The sequence below is a fragment of the Dendrobates tinctorius genome, unplaced genomic scaffold (assembly GCF_039654945.1).
Source record: "Dendrobates tinctorius isolate UK_male_01 unplaced genomic scaffold, ASM3965494v1 ptg000075l, whole genome shotgun sequence".
Classification (NCBI taxonomy): Eukaryota; Metazoa; Chordata; class Amphibia; order Anura; family Dendrobatidae; genus Dendrobates; species Dendrobates tinctorius.
In genome coordinates, this window is record NW_027361743.1 from 55,464,732 (window position 1) to 55,482,629 (window position 17,898).

Here is a 17,898-nt window from a genome sequence, read left to right on the forward strand (position 1 = left end):
CATCGCTTTTAGGTTTACAATATGGACAATGGCTTGTATGAAGAGACTTTTAGAGCAGTCGTCATCTCTAGCTGAATTGTACAACATGTGCTAAAGCCGGCATTTCTCAGAACAATGGCAGCTGCTACCTTTACTGTAGCACTTCACGTTTCAGTAGTTACAGATCCTTTTATACAAGCAAAACAAAAAATATTGTCCGTTGTCCTTGAAAATTGACCTTAAGCTAAAGAAACCTTGACGTTAAACTGCGATGGTCTCATACGGTGCTTCACGTCAATCACGCTTCCAATACAGCACTGCAGCTTACAAGTAGGGTATCACCAATAATGTATAGGACACTTGCTAATAAGTGGCACGCTATATAGAAGGATAATTTGGCCACAGTCGGACATTGCTGATTTGTTGCAGATTTTAGGTGCAGATTCTGGTCTTAAAATCTGTAGCTCATTACAGTCTTACAGGCCTATTTCATGAGTTTTATTTTTTTTTTAAAATTCTGTGGAAGCATGGTTGTCTGACTGTCATTTGGTCATTTTCATAGATTTTTGATTTATTACTTTTGTCAGATTCAAGTTATTTCTGTCACCATTGTGGGTTTTTCTGTCATTAAACGAGGGGTACCAACAATTTTGGTCACGTGTGTAGCTTCTCAAGCTCCTAATAGGCTTTGAAGGTTTGTTTTTATCGTAATATGCGTGAAAGGTTACATTTTAATACTTCTCTCCTTGCTACATACACATCCTTGTAACCTGACATCACGTGATGCCGGACACGTTACATCATAATGGATTTAGCAGGTGTTCTTCTCTTCCAAATATCGCTTAGTTTTCTGATGTATTAGCGATGTGGCCTCCGCTACACCATGACATCTTATATCAGCATAGCCCATTGTTTATTAGATACATACATTGCATAGTGTCAAGTAACGAAAATCTACACATACAAGAAAAATGATATGTTTACTGTCCGAAACAAGTGAAGAAAAAAACCTGCCGTCTGAGACAATAAGCAGCTCCCTCTATTTCTGAGCGGCATGAGATCACTGGCTAGTGGGTAATAAATCTACCATGTGTTTTCCTAGAAGCTCTTTGCGCTGCGCCCAGAGATGTAAACTAATTGGCTTATTTGTTCTTCCTTGGCGCTGGTCTTAGAGCATTCCCTCATTATTCGGACACTATTTCGGTCCGGTAATCCGCCTTCAGGTTTCACCAGCTGAAGACATATGGCAGCTTGTGAGTATTTTCTAATGAAAGCGGACTAAGGGGCTTTGCATTTTAATGAGGGATTGTGGCCAAATAATGGCTAGATTAAAAATGGCTGGCCACGAGAGATGAATGAAGTAGAGTCCGAAGCTAAAAGCCACATACTTTGTGCCAAGAACACTTCGTAAAAATGCTCAATTCATGTCTATCAGATATTGGTGTAAACTAGAGGGAAAAGACGTAACCTCCCATGCAAGGTGATACATTTCTCGTGCGTTCCAGACTTTAGTCCATTGCAATAGCCAAATGTCGCAGTCCAACCATACAAGCATACAAGCGCGTCATGCAATTTAGAGTCCTTCTTGTCCACTTTTCCGTTAATTAGCACCAGATGGCTGGAAGGTCAATGCTCAATGATTGTTTAAAATAACAAACGTGGAGAACAAAGAGCAGATCTTCGCTACGTGAAATTAAGGAAAATCATCTGCTGGCTGGAAAAGTCGCTAGGGAGTGAAATAATATAGTGCGCGGCACGCAGCCTCGGAAATTGGTATCGGGAAATTAGTTATCCAATTAGTGTGTAAATCAGAAAGTTGAAGAAGTCAATCGTACGTCTGATGTCATGTATAGACAATAGAGATTCCAACAAAACTTACAGTGAGAAAAGCTGCCAAATTATGGAAAGGAAACTTGCTACCGGCGCAGTTTCTCTAAGACGAAGAAAAGTCTTAAAGCTACACAAGATAGCTGTCGGATCAATGCCTGTTCGATCAATTACTCCCAACTTTCCCCATGCACATAAACACTCAGCTGACATGAGCACTTGTGTTTTTTAGTAGACAGGGATAAAGTTATCTTGAAAACAAAAGAATTTAAACTTTTTCAAAACTTAGTGTACACTTCAGCTGCATGACAGATGAGGTCAGGGGAGGTCCTGCTACATATTTAATGTTGATTAGTCCTACTGAAATCTGCCGATTAATCAGTTTTCACCAAAATTCTGGAGGAGTTGCACAAATCTTTTGCTACTTTTTGTTTTTTTAGTTTCCGCCAGCACCTCAACTTTATGAAAAGTCATAGGAACTTAGCCGGAAGGTCCATGGAAACCCAAAAAGTTCATCATAATTTACACCATAAAAGTGGCATCAATTATGATACAAATGTACTTTTATCTCCATATTCATAAGGAGCCAGTCATGACAAATTGGGCCTTAATGTTTAATTAACACCTGTATGAAACCTTATGAAAGTTGAACTAGTAGGCATGTTTGTGCCATCTGACTAATGCCTCCAAATTGCCACTCAGGGCCAAGATGCTAGGTCCATATTTGACTTTCGGAAAAAAGGGGGTACATAAATGAGAATATATTTTGCAGCAAACTAAGAAACAGTTTATGACATGCAGTCCTGTGTATTGCGAATGAAATGTCAGAAAATGTGAGGGAGCCCTGGTAGACCTCACTTTAAGTCAATCATGTTCTGTTGGGTATGCCAGAGGCTACCACACAGATGTGAACACTGTCTGGGCATCCATAAAAAGGTCTAAACAACTGGATCCTCTGCGCTTCTACTGAACAGGACTTAGATAATCATGGGATCCTATGGTGATATAGTATAAATTCAGTTCGGTGGAATAATAGGGAGTCCGTGTCTCGTGGTTGCAATACTGGTACTAAAATGCCATGGAACCACGTCGTGACTAGATATGCACGGCTCAGGACCCTCCGAGCATTTCCTGCACAGATATAACTTGATAAAAGCCCTATTTGGCCGAAACGTTGGCTCAGTCTGTGTTCACATGGGTCTGTTGAATTTAATATAGCTACTATCTTCATTTGCAATCCTATAATAATAATAATAATAATAATCTTTATTTCTATGTCTTACTCCTGAGCACCTGTTAACCACGATCAGAGCAAACCTATTTACCCTCTGAAATGAGCTATGATTATGACAGGCTCCCTTTTTCAGGGGTCTACAATGTGATATAAAGGAACATGTTTGCAAGCGAAAATAGGATAAAATGTAGTTCTAAGTGTTTCTGGAAATGATGTCGATGGTGGAGGGGAACAGTTTCTGTTAATTACACATTTTTATTTAGCAGGATGTATGGATATTGTATGCTCATGCATGATCTCTAGTATCAGACGTACATGAACATACCATAAGCAAATACCTACCTACAAAGACTCAGGATTGATTTGTGATATTCTACAAGTATGATCAGTCCTCAGTTATGAATTAAATGTTCTTTATAACTGAGATTTCAGAACTGTGACTATCGGTGATATTTCCTATATGACTGTATCTGAGTAGCTGTCATTTGGCTGCTCTGGACGGCGAGTCCCGGTATATTCTCTGGCAACTGGAGCGCCCCGGGATGCTTCCTCTCCGCTCTGCATGTCAACACTGTCCTCGCCATAGAGAAATAGCAGAGACCTCTCTCTTTGAAGAAAGCAGAACAAACACTTCTAGTTAAAGGGGTTGTCCAGTCCTAAGTAAAATTTTGGCAAGCACTGCGGTTTATACACACTGTTCAGGTTCAGCTCCATTTACCAGGTTGAGTGGTCTTCATGTGACCCACAACTAATCTCAGCTCTTTCAATGTCCGTGTAAAAAATAGCACATAGGCCAACAATGGATCTGTGTGCTTTCCGATTTCCACATGAACAACCAATCACTTTGGTTACCTGCAGCGACCACCATATGGATCTCACAATCCATGGACTTACACACCCAATAACAGCTCTGTATGCCGTGAGCTTTCCCCGAGTGGAGTCTGCAGCTTGCTAGCGTTTTATCAATTCCCTTTAAAGAAGCACTACGTTCTCCGCCCAACAAAAGTTTTATCCTCTTGATATATTGCAGTCATCATAACCTATAGCACTGTGAACTTGCTGTACAATTGCTCATTTTGCCTTTCTACCCAGATAATTCTTCTCTTTTCTATTAGGTGGGAAATTAGAATAGGATCGATTATGGTAATGACACTCTGCTCAGCGACACTCTGATGAAAGAATTGTATCATAGGTGTGGAGAAGACGGAGAACTTAATCTTCTCCACCTGAGTGCAGACCGATGTTTTACAGTCACCCATAGACTTGTATGACTGCTCATGGTCCTATTATCACATGCACTTTTTCTTAAGCCAATTTGGCATGAGAAAAAAATGCAGATTAACACTGCCCCATAGTATAGCATTGGTCCACGTGTTATTTGAGTGTGAGCGAGCCCTCAGGCAGGTCTAGTGGGGGGGTATTCAACATGCTGTGGTTAGTATGTACCAACAGTGGTCCACGGAAGAACAATCAGCGACAAATGCGTAAAGAACTTATTTCTGGCTATGACAGACACGTGTCGGAAAACTTGATATTGCAGTTTGGCATAGGTGGGACTGCAGCCACAGACCAGTTAGCATCCACGCTGACCCTTGCCCACTGCCAAATGCACCTGCTATGATCAGAGGAGCATCAGACCTGGATCATGGAGAAATGGGAGAAGGTTGCCAGGTCTGATTGAATACATTTATTGAGTAGTTGACAAGGGGTGTGTGTCACTTACCAGGAAAAGAAATGGCATCAGGATGCAATGAAAGATGGCAATGGGATGGGAAAAAGTAAAGCCAGCCGAGTCAGATGCTCTGGACAATGTTCTGCTGGAAATCCTGGTAATTATATGATTGTGACATGACCCAGCTACTTATCATTGTCAGAAACTACCGTAAGTACAAATTGTTAGGGAATAGTTTGGGGAACACAGTTTAATGGGGTTGTTTACTATACTACTAGGACAACCCCTTCTTGATCTAAATGTTTGGCCCAGATAAAACAATAAAGCCTATACTCACCTCCCGTGCCGGCGTTGTTACAGGGGTGTCGGCTCTCTCCGTCCCGGGGCTGTGATTGTATGACATGAGAGCCTGGCGCCAAATCAGCACTGGCATTACTGTCCCTGGTTTCTGTCAAATTGAACATGAAAAGGAAGTCCGAGATCAGCTGCAGCCCGGGATTCCTCTTCATGTTCAATCAGTATGAAGGCAGGGACAGTGATGCCAGCGCTGATTGGGTGCCGGGGTCAGGTATCATAACAACTGCATGAGAGCCCCGGGACCACGACTGCCGATACTGCTGGACCAGCTCCGGCACGGGAGGTGAGTATAGGCTTTTTTTTATTTTATTGGGGTCAATCATTTAAATCAAGAAACGGTTGTCCTAGTAGTGGACAACCCCTTTAAGGTATTGGCATGTTCTCCAAATTCGCCAAATCACAATCATATCGAGAATTTTGGGATGTGCTGTAAATATAAGTGTGATCCATGAGGCCGCACATCGCAAGACTTTAAAGGGAACCTACTAAATATCCTATTAATCTGCAGATATAGGATTAATCTGTAGGTTACTAGAGATGGGAAGGTGCCAGGAGAAAATGGACTTTATTTCATCTGAGAGACGCTGGCTTTCAGTCACAGAGGCGTGCTTCAGTAACCACTCAGTGAGTGGCGGCTATAAGCGCTCCCCCGCACTGACTGACAGACGGCACGCACACCTTCCCGATACATCCTCATATCTGTAGGTTATCTGAGTTATCCGACCTGACAGGTTCCGTCTAAGGATGTGCTGATTTGTGGCGTCCATGCCTCAGTGGGAGAGAGCTACTTACCGCAGCACGAGGGAAGCTACGCAATATTACGTTATGGCTGATTGGTGTACAACTAGGAAACAAAACAGAATATGGCATCTAATCCTCATCACTCTGTGAGTGGAACCATGCGCTCACTGCTTGTAGGATATTGTCAGACTTGTGCTATAACATCTGCCCTGAGGGATAACACATTATCACTCTTTACAGCCCCCCTGATGGGAATCTCCAAACACTGTCATCACCAGCCAGGGTGGTCCTGCTTCCCTCTATACCTACTGACTACTTCATTAAGGGGTGTGATAGAAAAAGAATGCGCCAGTGTTTATCCTCCCTGTGTACCCTGAGTGTTTTATGTCTGATGGTCGCCTGTGATTGGACGCTGGCAGGAGGTGCTATCAATCACAGCGCTTTGTGGTCCCTTACCAGTCATTATGTACAATAAATAAACAATCGGCTAAGTAGTATTTGTAGGCTGTGGCGCTGTCTCTGCGCTAGATAACTGTGATGTATGTCACAGGGTAGTAATAAAATCCTGCAACCTCCAGGCTGTACACAAAGCACCATGCAGGCATTTATCCAGTCATCCTGTAGGCACCCTTTACAAGGCTGTTTCAGGAGTCTTACATAAGTGGGCTGTAAATGTTTTTACAGTTCCCCCATAGTCAAAATACGATCCGAATATGATGACCAAAAAGTTACATGTTCAAGGTTTCATAAGGATGTTTTCTGGTGACAATATACAAAACATTATAATCTAAGAGCCTCGCCGACAAAAGAAGTATTGTCCAACTTTGCAGTCTTGGACTGGTCCACAGGAGAACAGGAGAATCCTCCGGTGGGCCACCACCCTCTGACATGAGCAGTACTTGGCACAATATACATGAATCATTATGTACAGACCCAGGCAGCATCTTATTCATGTAACAATCTGCCCAGTTCTTTGTTATGTATTTTTGTGATTGAGGATAATGTCCCATTTGCATGTAGTTGAAAGTGGGGCCCTGGAGTTGGTTACTGGTGGGTCCCTGGCACCCCAGTCCAACACTGGGTCCAAGTCATGCCAGAACATGACACTGGCAGGGGCTCGGGAGGTTTGGGGAGGTCATTGGCAGTCTTATTACCAATGTTTCTTTGTTGTCAAGCAAGAGGTTCCATGGAAGAGGCCCACAGTGCCGTCTAATGGACTAGATACATCAGAGAATTTCTCTGACTAGCAGCCATAGGGGGTGGGGGACAAAAGAACTGTACTTTATACTATACTAGCTGAAGAGCCCGGCGTTGCCCGGGAATAGTAACTAACTGGGGTTAGTTATAACAAATTATAATGATTATATTGCACATAAAAACATTTCACATCATATATTCAACACTACAGATTTGCAACACAAATTAACTACTGTAAATGATTACCCAAGTACTGATACACCTCATCCTTCTGCTTTTTACACAGCCTCCTCCTGAATGTCCTCCTTTTAGTATCAGCCACAGGGGATATATAGTATAGTAGTATCAGCCACAGGGGATATATAGTATAGTAGTATCAGCCACAGGGGATATATAGTATAGTAGTATCAGCCACAGGGGATATATAGTATAGCAGTATCAGCCACAGGGGATATATACCGTCCCACTATCTCTCTCCTAAGACCCACTCTCCACTCGGCGTCCCGCTCTCTCCCTCCACAGCTCCGCTCTCTACTTTACATCCCGCTCTCTCACTAAGCAGCTCTGCTCTCTACTCGGCATCCCGCTCTCTCCCTCCGCAAGCCAGCTCTCCATCCACCATCACGCTCTCTCTTTCCGCAGCCCCACTCTCCAACTGCCGTTCCGCATTCTCCCTCCACTGCCCCACTCTCTCCCTCCGCAGCCCCTGTCTCCACTGGCCATCTCGCTCTCTCCCTCCACAGCCCTCCACTGTCCGTCCAGCTCTCTCCCTCTGCAGCCCCTGTATCCACTGGCCGTCTCCCTCAGCAGCTCAGCTCTCCATCTGTGTCCCGCTCTCCCTCCACAGCTCCGCTCTCTACCTCCATAGCTCCGCTCTGCACACGCCGTCCCGCTCTATCCCTCCACAGCCCCGCTCTCCATCCGTGTCCGGCTCTCTCCCTCGCAGCTCCGCTCTCCACCCACGTCCCGCACTTTCCCTCTGCAACCCCATTCTCCACCCACCAGTGGGTGGGGCTATGTGGAGTGGGCGGGGTTTAATACATACATACACGCACACACATACATACATACACTCAGCTTTATATATATAGATTTATGATTTATTTTGCTCACTTATATAGCACCAATATATTCAGCAGTGCTATGGAACTTGATCACTTAGAGAGAACATGGAAAATGCTCCTAATATTTTAATAGTGAGTACCTTTCCCTTATTGAATCATTTTGTTTATTTTGGAGCAATCTCGTCATAGGCGATTGATAACTGACAATTCCTTATTCCATTTTTCTTCAAATATACACTATTTCATATAGAAGTTGGTTTGATTCTCGTGACGCTTTTGTTGCATGACAGGGATTGTTCTGGGATTGTGGCCCTAAGGTCGGGAATGTTCCAATATATATATTCAGTATTAATATTGGCTGCATACAATTTGTATGCAGTCAATCAGCAGTTGTCTAATGGCCCGAATCATCTTAGGGGGCTATTGCAACCTACTGGCATCTTGGTCAGTGGTTCTGGAAATTGAATTCAGGGTCAGAAAAGCAAGTTTAAGTACTGGCCTCAGTGACATTTCTATGTATGGCACGTGACCACTGAGGCTATAGCTATCACGTAAAAGATGGATGTGATATCATTCAGAACCAGTGAGGATCACTGGAGAGGTGGTGCTGGAGTGGAGAAAGGATGGAACAGGTAAGTAATGACAAGTTATTTTAGAACAATTCCTTGATGCTGGGCAAATAATAGAAAATTCTGAAACCCTTTAAGTTCCTTAAAGGCTTCCTTAAAGAGGGCCTGTCACATGCCATAAATTTGTATTTATGTTCTTCTAAATCTGGCATTGTTTTTTATTTATTCCTGCGCCTCTCCATTCCTGAGATATGGCCCTCACTTCCTGGTGTATAAATCTTTATGGCCAAAAGGGCGTGGCCTTCAACTCTTCACTGATAAAAAGACTAGATTTATATATAGGGAAGAGGGGTTCATAGCTCAGGAGCAGAAAGGTGCAGGAACAAAAAAACAAACAATGGCAGATTCAAGAGGAAAGTGGTATTTAAATCAGGTAAAAAAACATATTTCTGGCAAGTGACAAGATTTCATTAACCCTAAAAATCTAAATAAACAAAGCAATTATATAGCATAAAAGACAATAAAATGAAGCATGGTGGCTCAGTGGTTAGCACTACTGCGATGGGGTTATAGGTTCAAATTCCACCAAGGACAACATCTCCAAGGAGTTTGTATGTTCTCCCCGTGTTTGCGCGGGTTTCCTTCGGGTTCTCCGGTTTCCTCCCACATTCCAAAGACATACTGATAGGGAATGTAGATTGTGAGTCCCATTGGGGACAGTGATGATAATGTGTGTAAAGCGCTGTGGAATATGATGGAGCTATATAAGCAAAACATAATAATAATAATAATAATAATAATAATGAAGCACATGACATGACTTGCTATACACGAAAACACAGTTACACATAATTTGGGGGGAGTGTATGTGCCCCTTTAGCTATCACCAGTGGGGTTCTTTAGACTGGCATACCCAAGGATGAGCAGAAGAGGAATTAACACTCAAAGCTCCTAAAGTCCCACAAAGTGTAATATGTACTAACTTGAACAGCACACGTCACACCTTCACTACACGTACAGCCACCAGGGACAGTCAGGCATTGGCTCCAGTGAGCGGCAGTAATACCCTGCGGTTCCCTAGTGATTCAGCGTGCTGCAGGTGGAGAGGGATTAACATTGTTGACTTATATTAATCCGGAAAAATACATCACTCCTCATACACAATACAAGAGAGCTGTAATATAAATAATGGAAGATCAACCGTCCACCCCAGAGGCTGAGGTCAGGACAGGGGGCTCCGGCACTCAGCTCCCATCCTGCCACCACAAACAGATCTTACAGGCGAGTACAGTGCCACATTCTTTGCTGCTGGCACATGGGGGCGGCAGCGGGCAGGACGTCCCTGGGCATGTCCAGCCGTGACAGATGACACACATATTAATCACTTCAACGGTGGCAATAAAGCGAATCTAGATGTCAGCAGATCGGCAGATCACAGATCATAGGAGCAGCTGGCAGAGCTCGGACATGTAACTGGCACAGCGGGCATGGACTATGCAGTATAAATGCTGCATCTCAGAGAGAGAGAACGTCCACATGGAGATATATATCGCCTAGAGTCATGAGAAAAAATAAGTACACCCCATAAATCTATACTTTGCAGAAACATCTTTAGCAGCAACTAACTTGACGCAATGATTATCTGTCTGACTTCTTGGCCCACTCTTCTTTAAAGCGATGTTTAAGTTCACTTGCCTGGGCACATTTCTTCAACGGTTTCTCCAGTCCAAACTGATAAGTCTGCAGTCACTCTGTGTGTCACTCTGTGCGACTGCAGACTTGTGAATCCCACCAGCACCCGCACTGCGAGGATTCGCCAGCCTCAGACCCGGGACCAGAGGATATTTATGAGTTATACATACTCCCGGGCAGTAGGCGTGATCTGGCTCCATGCCCACTGCACGGGTGCGCCAATAGACGGGGTGCGACCTCGCTTGATAAAAGTGTATGGAAGCGAGGCGCACATGTGTATGAATGTACAATTCGTACACACCCTCCAGTCCTGGGTCAGAAACTGGCGAATTCCCGCAGCGCCCGTGCGTGCACTGGGGGGATTCATAAGTCTGCAGTCACCCAGAATGCCTGCAGACCTATCGGTTTGGAGCAGACAACCCCTGTCCTCATAGTCCCCTAACACAGAGGCATATCTGGGGGGGGGCAGCCGAGGCATGTGCCCCGGGCGCAGCCGGCAGGGGGGCACAGTCGGGCCATCCTATGCGGCGGTCCGCAGTGTCTCCTCCAGCGGCAGTCGGGAGTCGGCCGTTCTCTGTGTCGGCTGTCAAGTTGACAGCTGGCGCATAGAAGCTGCCATGCACCGGCTCCCAGGGATCAATTGTACTGGCGTCTATACAGACACCAGTGCAATTGAAGCTCTGATTGCCGGGTCAGAGCGACGCCAGCAGCGGGATCAGGTCACGTGATCACACTGCTGATGTCACTCGCCGGCGGTGCCCAGAAGGGGGAACACTGGTGGTAAGTGTGCTCCACTGTGGAGCTGAAAAAACAACCGAAGATTAAGGAGGGGGGATGTGGAGTGGGGATGGGGGAACATAAATGTGTAGGGAGGATTTAGAGTGGGGATGGGGGGTTATGTAATGTGTGGGGGGATTTGGAGTGGAGTTGAGGGGGTACTTTATGTGTGTGGGGACTTGAAGTGGGGATGGGGGGTACTTTATGTGTGGGGGGATTTGTAGTGGGGATGGGGGGTACTTTATGTGTGGGGGGATTTGTAGTGGGGATGGGGGGATACTTTATGTGTGGGGGGATTTGGAGGCGGATGGGGGATACTTTATATGTGTGGGGATTTGTAGTGGGGATGGGGATACTTTATGTGTGGGGAGATTTGGAGTGGGGATGGGGGATACTTTATGTGTGGGGGGATTTGGAGTGGGGATAGGGGATACTTTATCTGTGGGGGGATTTGGAGTGGGAATGGGGGTACTTTTTGTGTTTGGGGGATTTGGAGTGGGGATGGGGCATACTTTATATGTGTGGGGGAATTGGTGTGGGGATGAGGGTACTTTATGTGTGTGGGGGATTTGGAGTGGGGATGGGGGCATACTTTATGTGTGGGGGATTTGGTGTGGGAATGGGGGTACTTTATGTGTTTGGGGGATTTGGAGTGGGGATGGGGGATACTTTATGTGTGGGGGGATTTGGAGGCGGATGGGGGATACTTTATATGTGTGGGGATTTGTAGTGGGAATGGGGATACTTTATGTGTGGGGAGATTTGGAGTGGGGATGGGGGATACTTTATGTGTGGGGGGATTTGGAGTGGGGATAGGGGATACTTTATCTGTGGGGGGATTTGGAGTGGGAATGGGGGTACTTTTTGTGTTTGGGGGATTTGGAGTGGGGATGGGGGCATACTTTATATGTGTGGGGGAATTGGTGTGGGGATGAGGGTACTTTATGTGTGTGGGGGATTTGGAGTGGGGATGGGGGCATACTTTATGTGTGGGGGATTTGGTGTGGGAATGGGGGTACTTTATGTGTTTGGGGGATTTGGAGTGGGGATGGGGAATACTTTATGTGTGGGGTGTGGTGGGGATTTGGAGTGGGGATGGGGGATACTTTATGTGTGGGAGGATTTAGAGTGGGGATACTTTATGTGTGGGGGCATTTGGAGTGGGGATGGGGGGTACTTTATGTGTTGGGAGGATTTGGAGTGGGGATGGGGATACTTTATGTGGGGGGATTTGGAGTGGGGATAGGGGATACTTTATTTGTGTGGGGATTTGGAGTGGGGATGGGGGGTACCTAATGTGTGGGGAGATTTGGAGTGAGAATGGGGGTTAATGTGTGGGGGGATTTGGCATGGGGATGGGGGGGATTTAATGTGTGTGTGGGGATTTGGAGTGGGGATGGGGGATTTAATGTGTGTGTGGGGATTTGGAGTGGGGATGGGGGATTTAATGTGTGGGGAGATTTGAGGACACAATGAAGAATATGTATGTATGAGGGCATGTATTAGGAAACAGTATGGGGGATGGTTGCAGACAGTATGGGGAGCGAACGGGTAAATGTATGTGAACACAGTGAGTAGCGATGGGAAAAATGTATGCAGACACAATAAGGGAAGTGAGGGTGATGAGATGTGTGCAGACACAGTATGGGGAGTCAAGGGTATGTGTGAGCAGACAGTATAGAGAGTGAGGGGGTAAATATATGAGGAGACAGTGTGGTGAACAGGTGGGATGTTAGAGGAGACAGTATGAGGAGGGAGGGGAATAGTGTGAAGCGACAGAATATTGCAGATATTTTTATTTAAGAGCATTATAATGACACTTCTATCTTTAAGGGCATTGTGTGGAGATTTGCTGCAAAAGACCGGAGAAGATGGAAGTCTGCAGAGATGGCTGTGGATGAGAAAACTCATCATGGGGTCTGGACAAGAAGAAGAAAAGAAGGAGAACGACTCCAGAGACGACGTCATCTATAAGGTACCTGGATGTAAATATCATTTGTGATACTGACTAATTCTCATGTTTTTATTTAAGTTAGGAACATTAAAGGGGTTGTCCAGGTTTGTACGGAGTCTGCAGTCATTCTATGTGACTGCAGACTTCTGAATTCTCACAGTGTTCACTGAACGCTGTTAGGATTCTCTCGTGCCGGTAATTTACATACATGCGGTCACATGCCGACTAGACATGTGTGGCCTCACTCAATAAAAATGAACGGAGCGAGGCCAGGCACGTCGTGTCGGATTTTGGCCAGAAGTATATATATCACATGGTTGTGCTGATATATGACCGTGTATTCTTGCCACCGGTACGGGAGAATCCTAAAAGTGTGCAGTGCATTCATTGTGAGAATTCAGAAGCTGCAATGTCAGGATTCAGCTCTGCAGGTTCCAGTAGTCATCACATGGACACTTCACTCATATGCAATTTTCATACTTATGGTCCAACAAGCTTCTCTTCCTGCTCCTCTCAGCTTTTCACTGATCATTGAGATCATTAGGAAGAGCAGCTCATCGGTACATGACTAAGTGTGGAAATTGCATGTGTGCTTTGGGGGGGGGGGGTGGTGCCGAACCGGATTCTTGCCCCGGGTGCCAGAAAGAAATCAGCAAAAGAGCAAAAAGTGACCCGTAACCTGCGCCAAAGGTCTCCACGTTTACGGGTACCAAACCCTAAATCCTAACACTAAGTCCTCTTTCTGTGTTAGGTACCCGTAAACGTGGAGAACTTTGGCGCAGGTTACGGGCTCACGTATTTTGGCCAAAATATCAGATAATAGTTAATACTCCACATTTCTTATGTGTTTTTTGCACTTTTTATTCAGGGTGCAGTTGGGCCCATTTGGTCTTGTAAACTGCGGTGTCTGTTCATATGGCATGCATTTTGATAGCGCTGGGCCAGCCCGCCTGATCTAATAGAAGGGTGTCACTACTAGGCTGGCCTGGATGCTGTGCATGGCCATAGTGTGAACAGCGCCGCATACAAGTTTTTTATTGTGTATTAACATACCAGGCAACCGCCCCCTCCATGTATTGGTAGGCTGTGAGCGGTTGTCTCATCGGTATTCTTGCACCTGTGTTGCCATCTTAATTATATGGGTCCACTGCATCCTGATAGTGCATTTGTCTGGACGGGTAAACCTTTTTGCTCTTTTGCTGTTTTCTATTATTGGAGGATTTTTAAGTCCTCTTTCTGTGTTATTCCCTGGTGCCAGAAAGCCAAGATACACCTCTGCCCTAACACCTCATGATTTCAGGCTTTCCTTAGTATTGCACAGGTAAGAAAACTTGTGTCAGTTTCTGATGCCTTGATAATAACTCCATCACCTGTGCAATACCAAGGAAACGAAGGCCGTGAGGACTGGAGTTTGGGAAACGCTGTTCTACAGCTTGTCAATTAAGTTCAAGCCTGGACTTGTACTGGACCATAGCAACATCTTCCTTTCTGTTTCAGCCATGCAGATGTAGATTTGCTGGTGTGACTGTGATCATTGTCCTGTTTTATGACCCAATTTTGGTTAAGCTTCAGCTTTTGGCTTAAATGGGAGGCCAAGCAGTGTCCAAGTAGTGAACATCTTCTTTAAGTTATGTCAAACATAGAGGTGAGGGCATAATAGCCAAACATCTCCACTTTGGTCTCGTCTGTCAAAGAGACATTCCAAAAGTCTTGTAGTTTCTTCAGAAGCAACTTTGCAAACTTGAGCCACGCTGCCATATTCTTTTAGAAGGACGAGGCTTTCTCCAGGCAACCCTTCCAAACAAGTCACACTTGTTCATTCTTCTAGATGTGCTACCATAAACTTGGAAGATTTACAACGGAGGTCAGTAGAGTCTGAAATGTAGCTCTCTCTCTCTCTCTCTAATTTTTTGCAATTTTTCTGACTTTGGGGTTAATTTGCTAAGAAGTTCCACCATGTTATGATGCCCCAACACCCCCCACCCTCACACACACACAAGGATCTCACTTCCCTGTGGGTCCTGATTCTCTGTTGAGCTGTCTATGCTGCCAGTCCCGTGACATGAAGGTCCTTGCAGGTCCTTCAGTCTCTACCACGTCTGATCAAGATGTAGGGATCTCATCATACTTTGATCTGCCATTGTGGTGGCTCAGTGGTTAGTACTGTTGTATTGTCACCGCTAAGGTCCTGGATTCAAATCCCACCAAGGACAACATCTGAAAAGAGTTTATATGTTCTCCCCGTGTTTGAATCATAGAATCATAGAATCGTAGAGTTGGAAGGGACCTCCTGGGCCATCTGGTCCAACCCCCTGCTCAAAGCAGGATTCGCTAAATCATCCCAGTTAGATGTCTGTCCAGCCTCTGTTTGAAGACTTCCATTGAAGGAGAACTCACCACTTCTCGTGGCAGCCTGTTCCACTCATTGATCACTCTAACTGTCAAAAAGTTTTTTCTAATATCTAATCTGTGTCTCTTCCCATTCAGTTTCATCCCATTGCTTCTAGTCTTTCCTTGTGCAAATGAGAATAAAGTTGATCCTTCTACAATGTGACAGCCCTTTAGATATTTGTAGACAGCTATTAAGTCTCCTCTCAGTCTTCTCTTTTGCAAACTAAACATTCCCAAATCCTGCAACCTTTCCTCATAAGACAGGGTTTGCAGACCGGTCACCATTCTGGTCGCTCTTTTCTGAACTTGCTCCAGTTTGTTGATGTCTTTTTTAAAATGTGGTGCCCAAAATTGGACACAATATTCCAGATGAGGTCTGACCAAAGAGGAGTAGAGGGAAATAATTACTTCACGTGTTTGCGTGGGTTTCCTCTGGGTTCTCTGCCACACTCAAAAGACATAATGTTAGGGAATCTAGATTGTGAGTCCCAAAGGGGACAGTGATGATATCTGAAAAGTGCTGTGGTATTAATGGCGCTATATCAGCAAAGCATAATAAATAATATTCAGCTGTTACTGAATCCTGGTGACACACATACGGTTAAAGTAGGGCACACCCCAACCTACCGGGACAGCAGGACTGCTCCCCAAACTTGAAAATCTTGCACCACCTGAACCATGTGCTCTTGACTCTGTGCTTGGTGGTCTGTGACAGTGGACATGGAGACGTGCACCTAAGTTATCAGTAATCCAGTAAAAATGCAACAAGGGACAATAATAAATGTGTCCTACATGTAACCTGGGCAGCGTGTGCCCACTCTGGTGCCAATCATCAGATCAATAACCAATGCACAAGCTTTACCCTCAATAATAGAAAACAAGCTCAGAATACACCTGGGATGTGATACTGGGCAGTCTGTGTGTAATATGTGATCGTCTGACACGTGTGCTCTTACTATATGTTATGTAGGACAGTGTATGTGACACATCAGACGTCGGAGTCAGACGTGACGGAGATATATATACTAAATACATCACTATACACAGAGGAGATATATATATACAGTATATATACCTCACTATACACATATATATATATATATATATCACTATACACACAGGAGATATATATACAGTATATATACCTCACTATACACACACATATATATATATATCACTATACACACAGGAAAAATATATATATACAGTATATATACATCACTATACACATATATATCACTATACACACAGGAGATATATATATCACTATACACATATATATCACTATACACACAGGAGATATATATATATATACAGTATATATACATCACTATACACATATATATCACTATACACACAGGAGATATATATATATACAGTATATATACCTCACTATACACACACATATATATATATCACTATACACACAGGAAAAATTTATATATACAGTATATATACATCACTATACACATATATATCACTATACACACAGGAGATATATATATATACAGTATATATACCTCACTATACACATATATATATATATATATATACACAGGAGATATATATATATACAGTATATATACATCACTATACACATATATATATATATCACTATACACACAGGAGATATATATATATACAGTATATATACATCACTATACACATATATATATCACTATACACACAGGAGATATATATACAGTATATATACCTCACTATACACACACACACATATATATATACCACTCCACAGACAGGAGAGATATATCTATAGGACACTACACATGCCAGCATACAGTATTGATAGGCGCCATGTCTGCCCCACACATCGGAGTGTCAGCTCCATGTGCTGCACAGCCCCCTGCACAGCTGACACCTGCCTATCACTGGGCTCTGCTGCCCCCACAGTGCACAGATGTGGGGGTCCCACAGCACGTACCCGCCGGTCTCTGCTCCCGAGTCCTCGCAGTCATCCTCTGCAGTCTTCTCCATGTCAGGGGTCAGGGAGCCATGGCTGCTGTGCGGCTGCTGTGTGACCGTCTCTCCAGTACCCGGACCTCCCCGGCTGAGCCCCCGGACTCTCTCCTGTCCGGGTCTCTCCGCCTTCCGACCTTCTCTCCTTTCTTCTCCTTCTCCAGGATGCAGCCGCCCCTAGCAGCCCGCTGCCCCGCCTCCCCCCATCCTTTGTATCGGCCAGTGAATGAGCTCGCCTGTCTCCATCCTCTGTCATCAGCAGCAGCTACCACCATATAGCCAGCCAGGGGGGTTCTCGGGGCGGGACTCTCACAGAGGTGCTTGTGATGAAGTGACCCTGTGAACTTGTGAGAAACTTGTGTGCTGTGGATGGACAAGGATCTACACCAGTCACAGACTCACTGCAGGGAATAACTTAACTGGCGCCAATCATTGCCTGAGGGAGACTTACCTGGTGCCAGTCATTG

The 17,898-nt window shown here is 44.7% G+C and overlaps 1 protein-coding gene across 2 annotated transcripts in view; it reads right to left on the reverse strand.

Annotated features, from left to right (window-relative positions):
• The window catches only part of FAM124A (family with sequence similarity 124 member A), a 58,489-nt gene extending 40,834 nt beyond the window's left edge, over window positions 1–17,655 (reverse strand). The window contains exon 1 of one of the 2 annotated variants that reach the window (XM_073583318.1): window positions 17,397–17,655. In XM_073583318.1, the coding sequence (XP_073439419.1) occupies window positions 17,397–17,449 (53 nt within the window). In that variant the 5' untranslated portion in view covers window positions 17,450–17,655. The remainder of the gene's footprint in view (window positions 1–17,396) is intronic. The other variant, XM_073583317.1, reaches the window with a different exon arrangement.
• Between the last annotated feature and the right edge of the window lie 243 nt (window positions 17,656–17,898).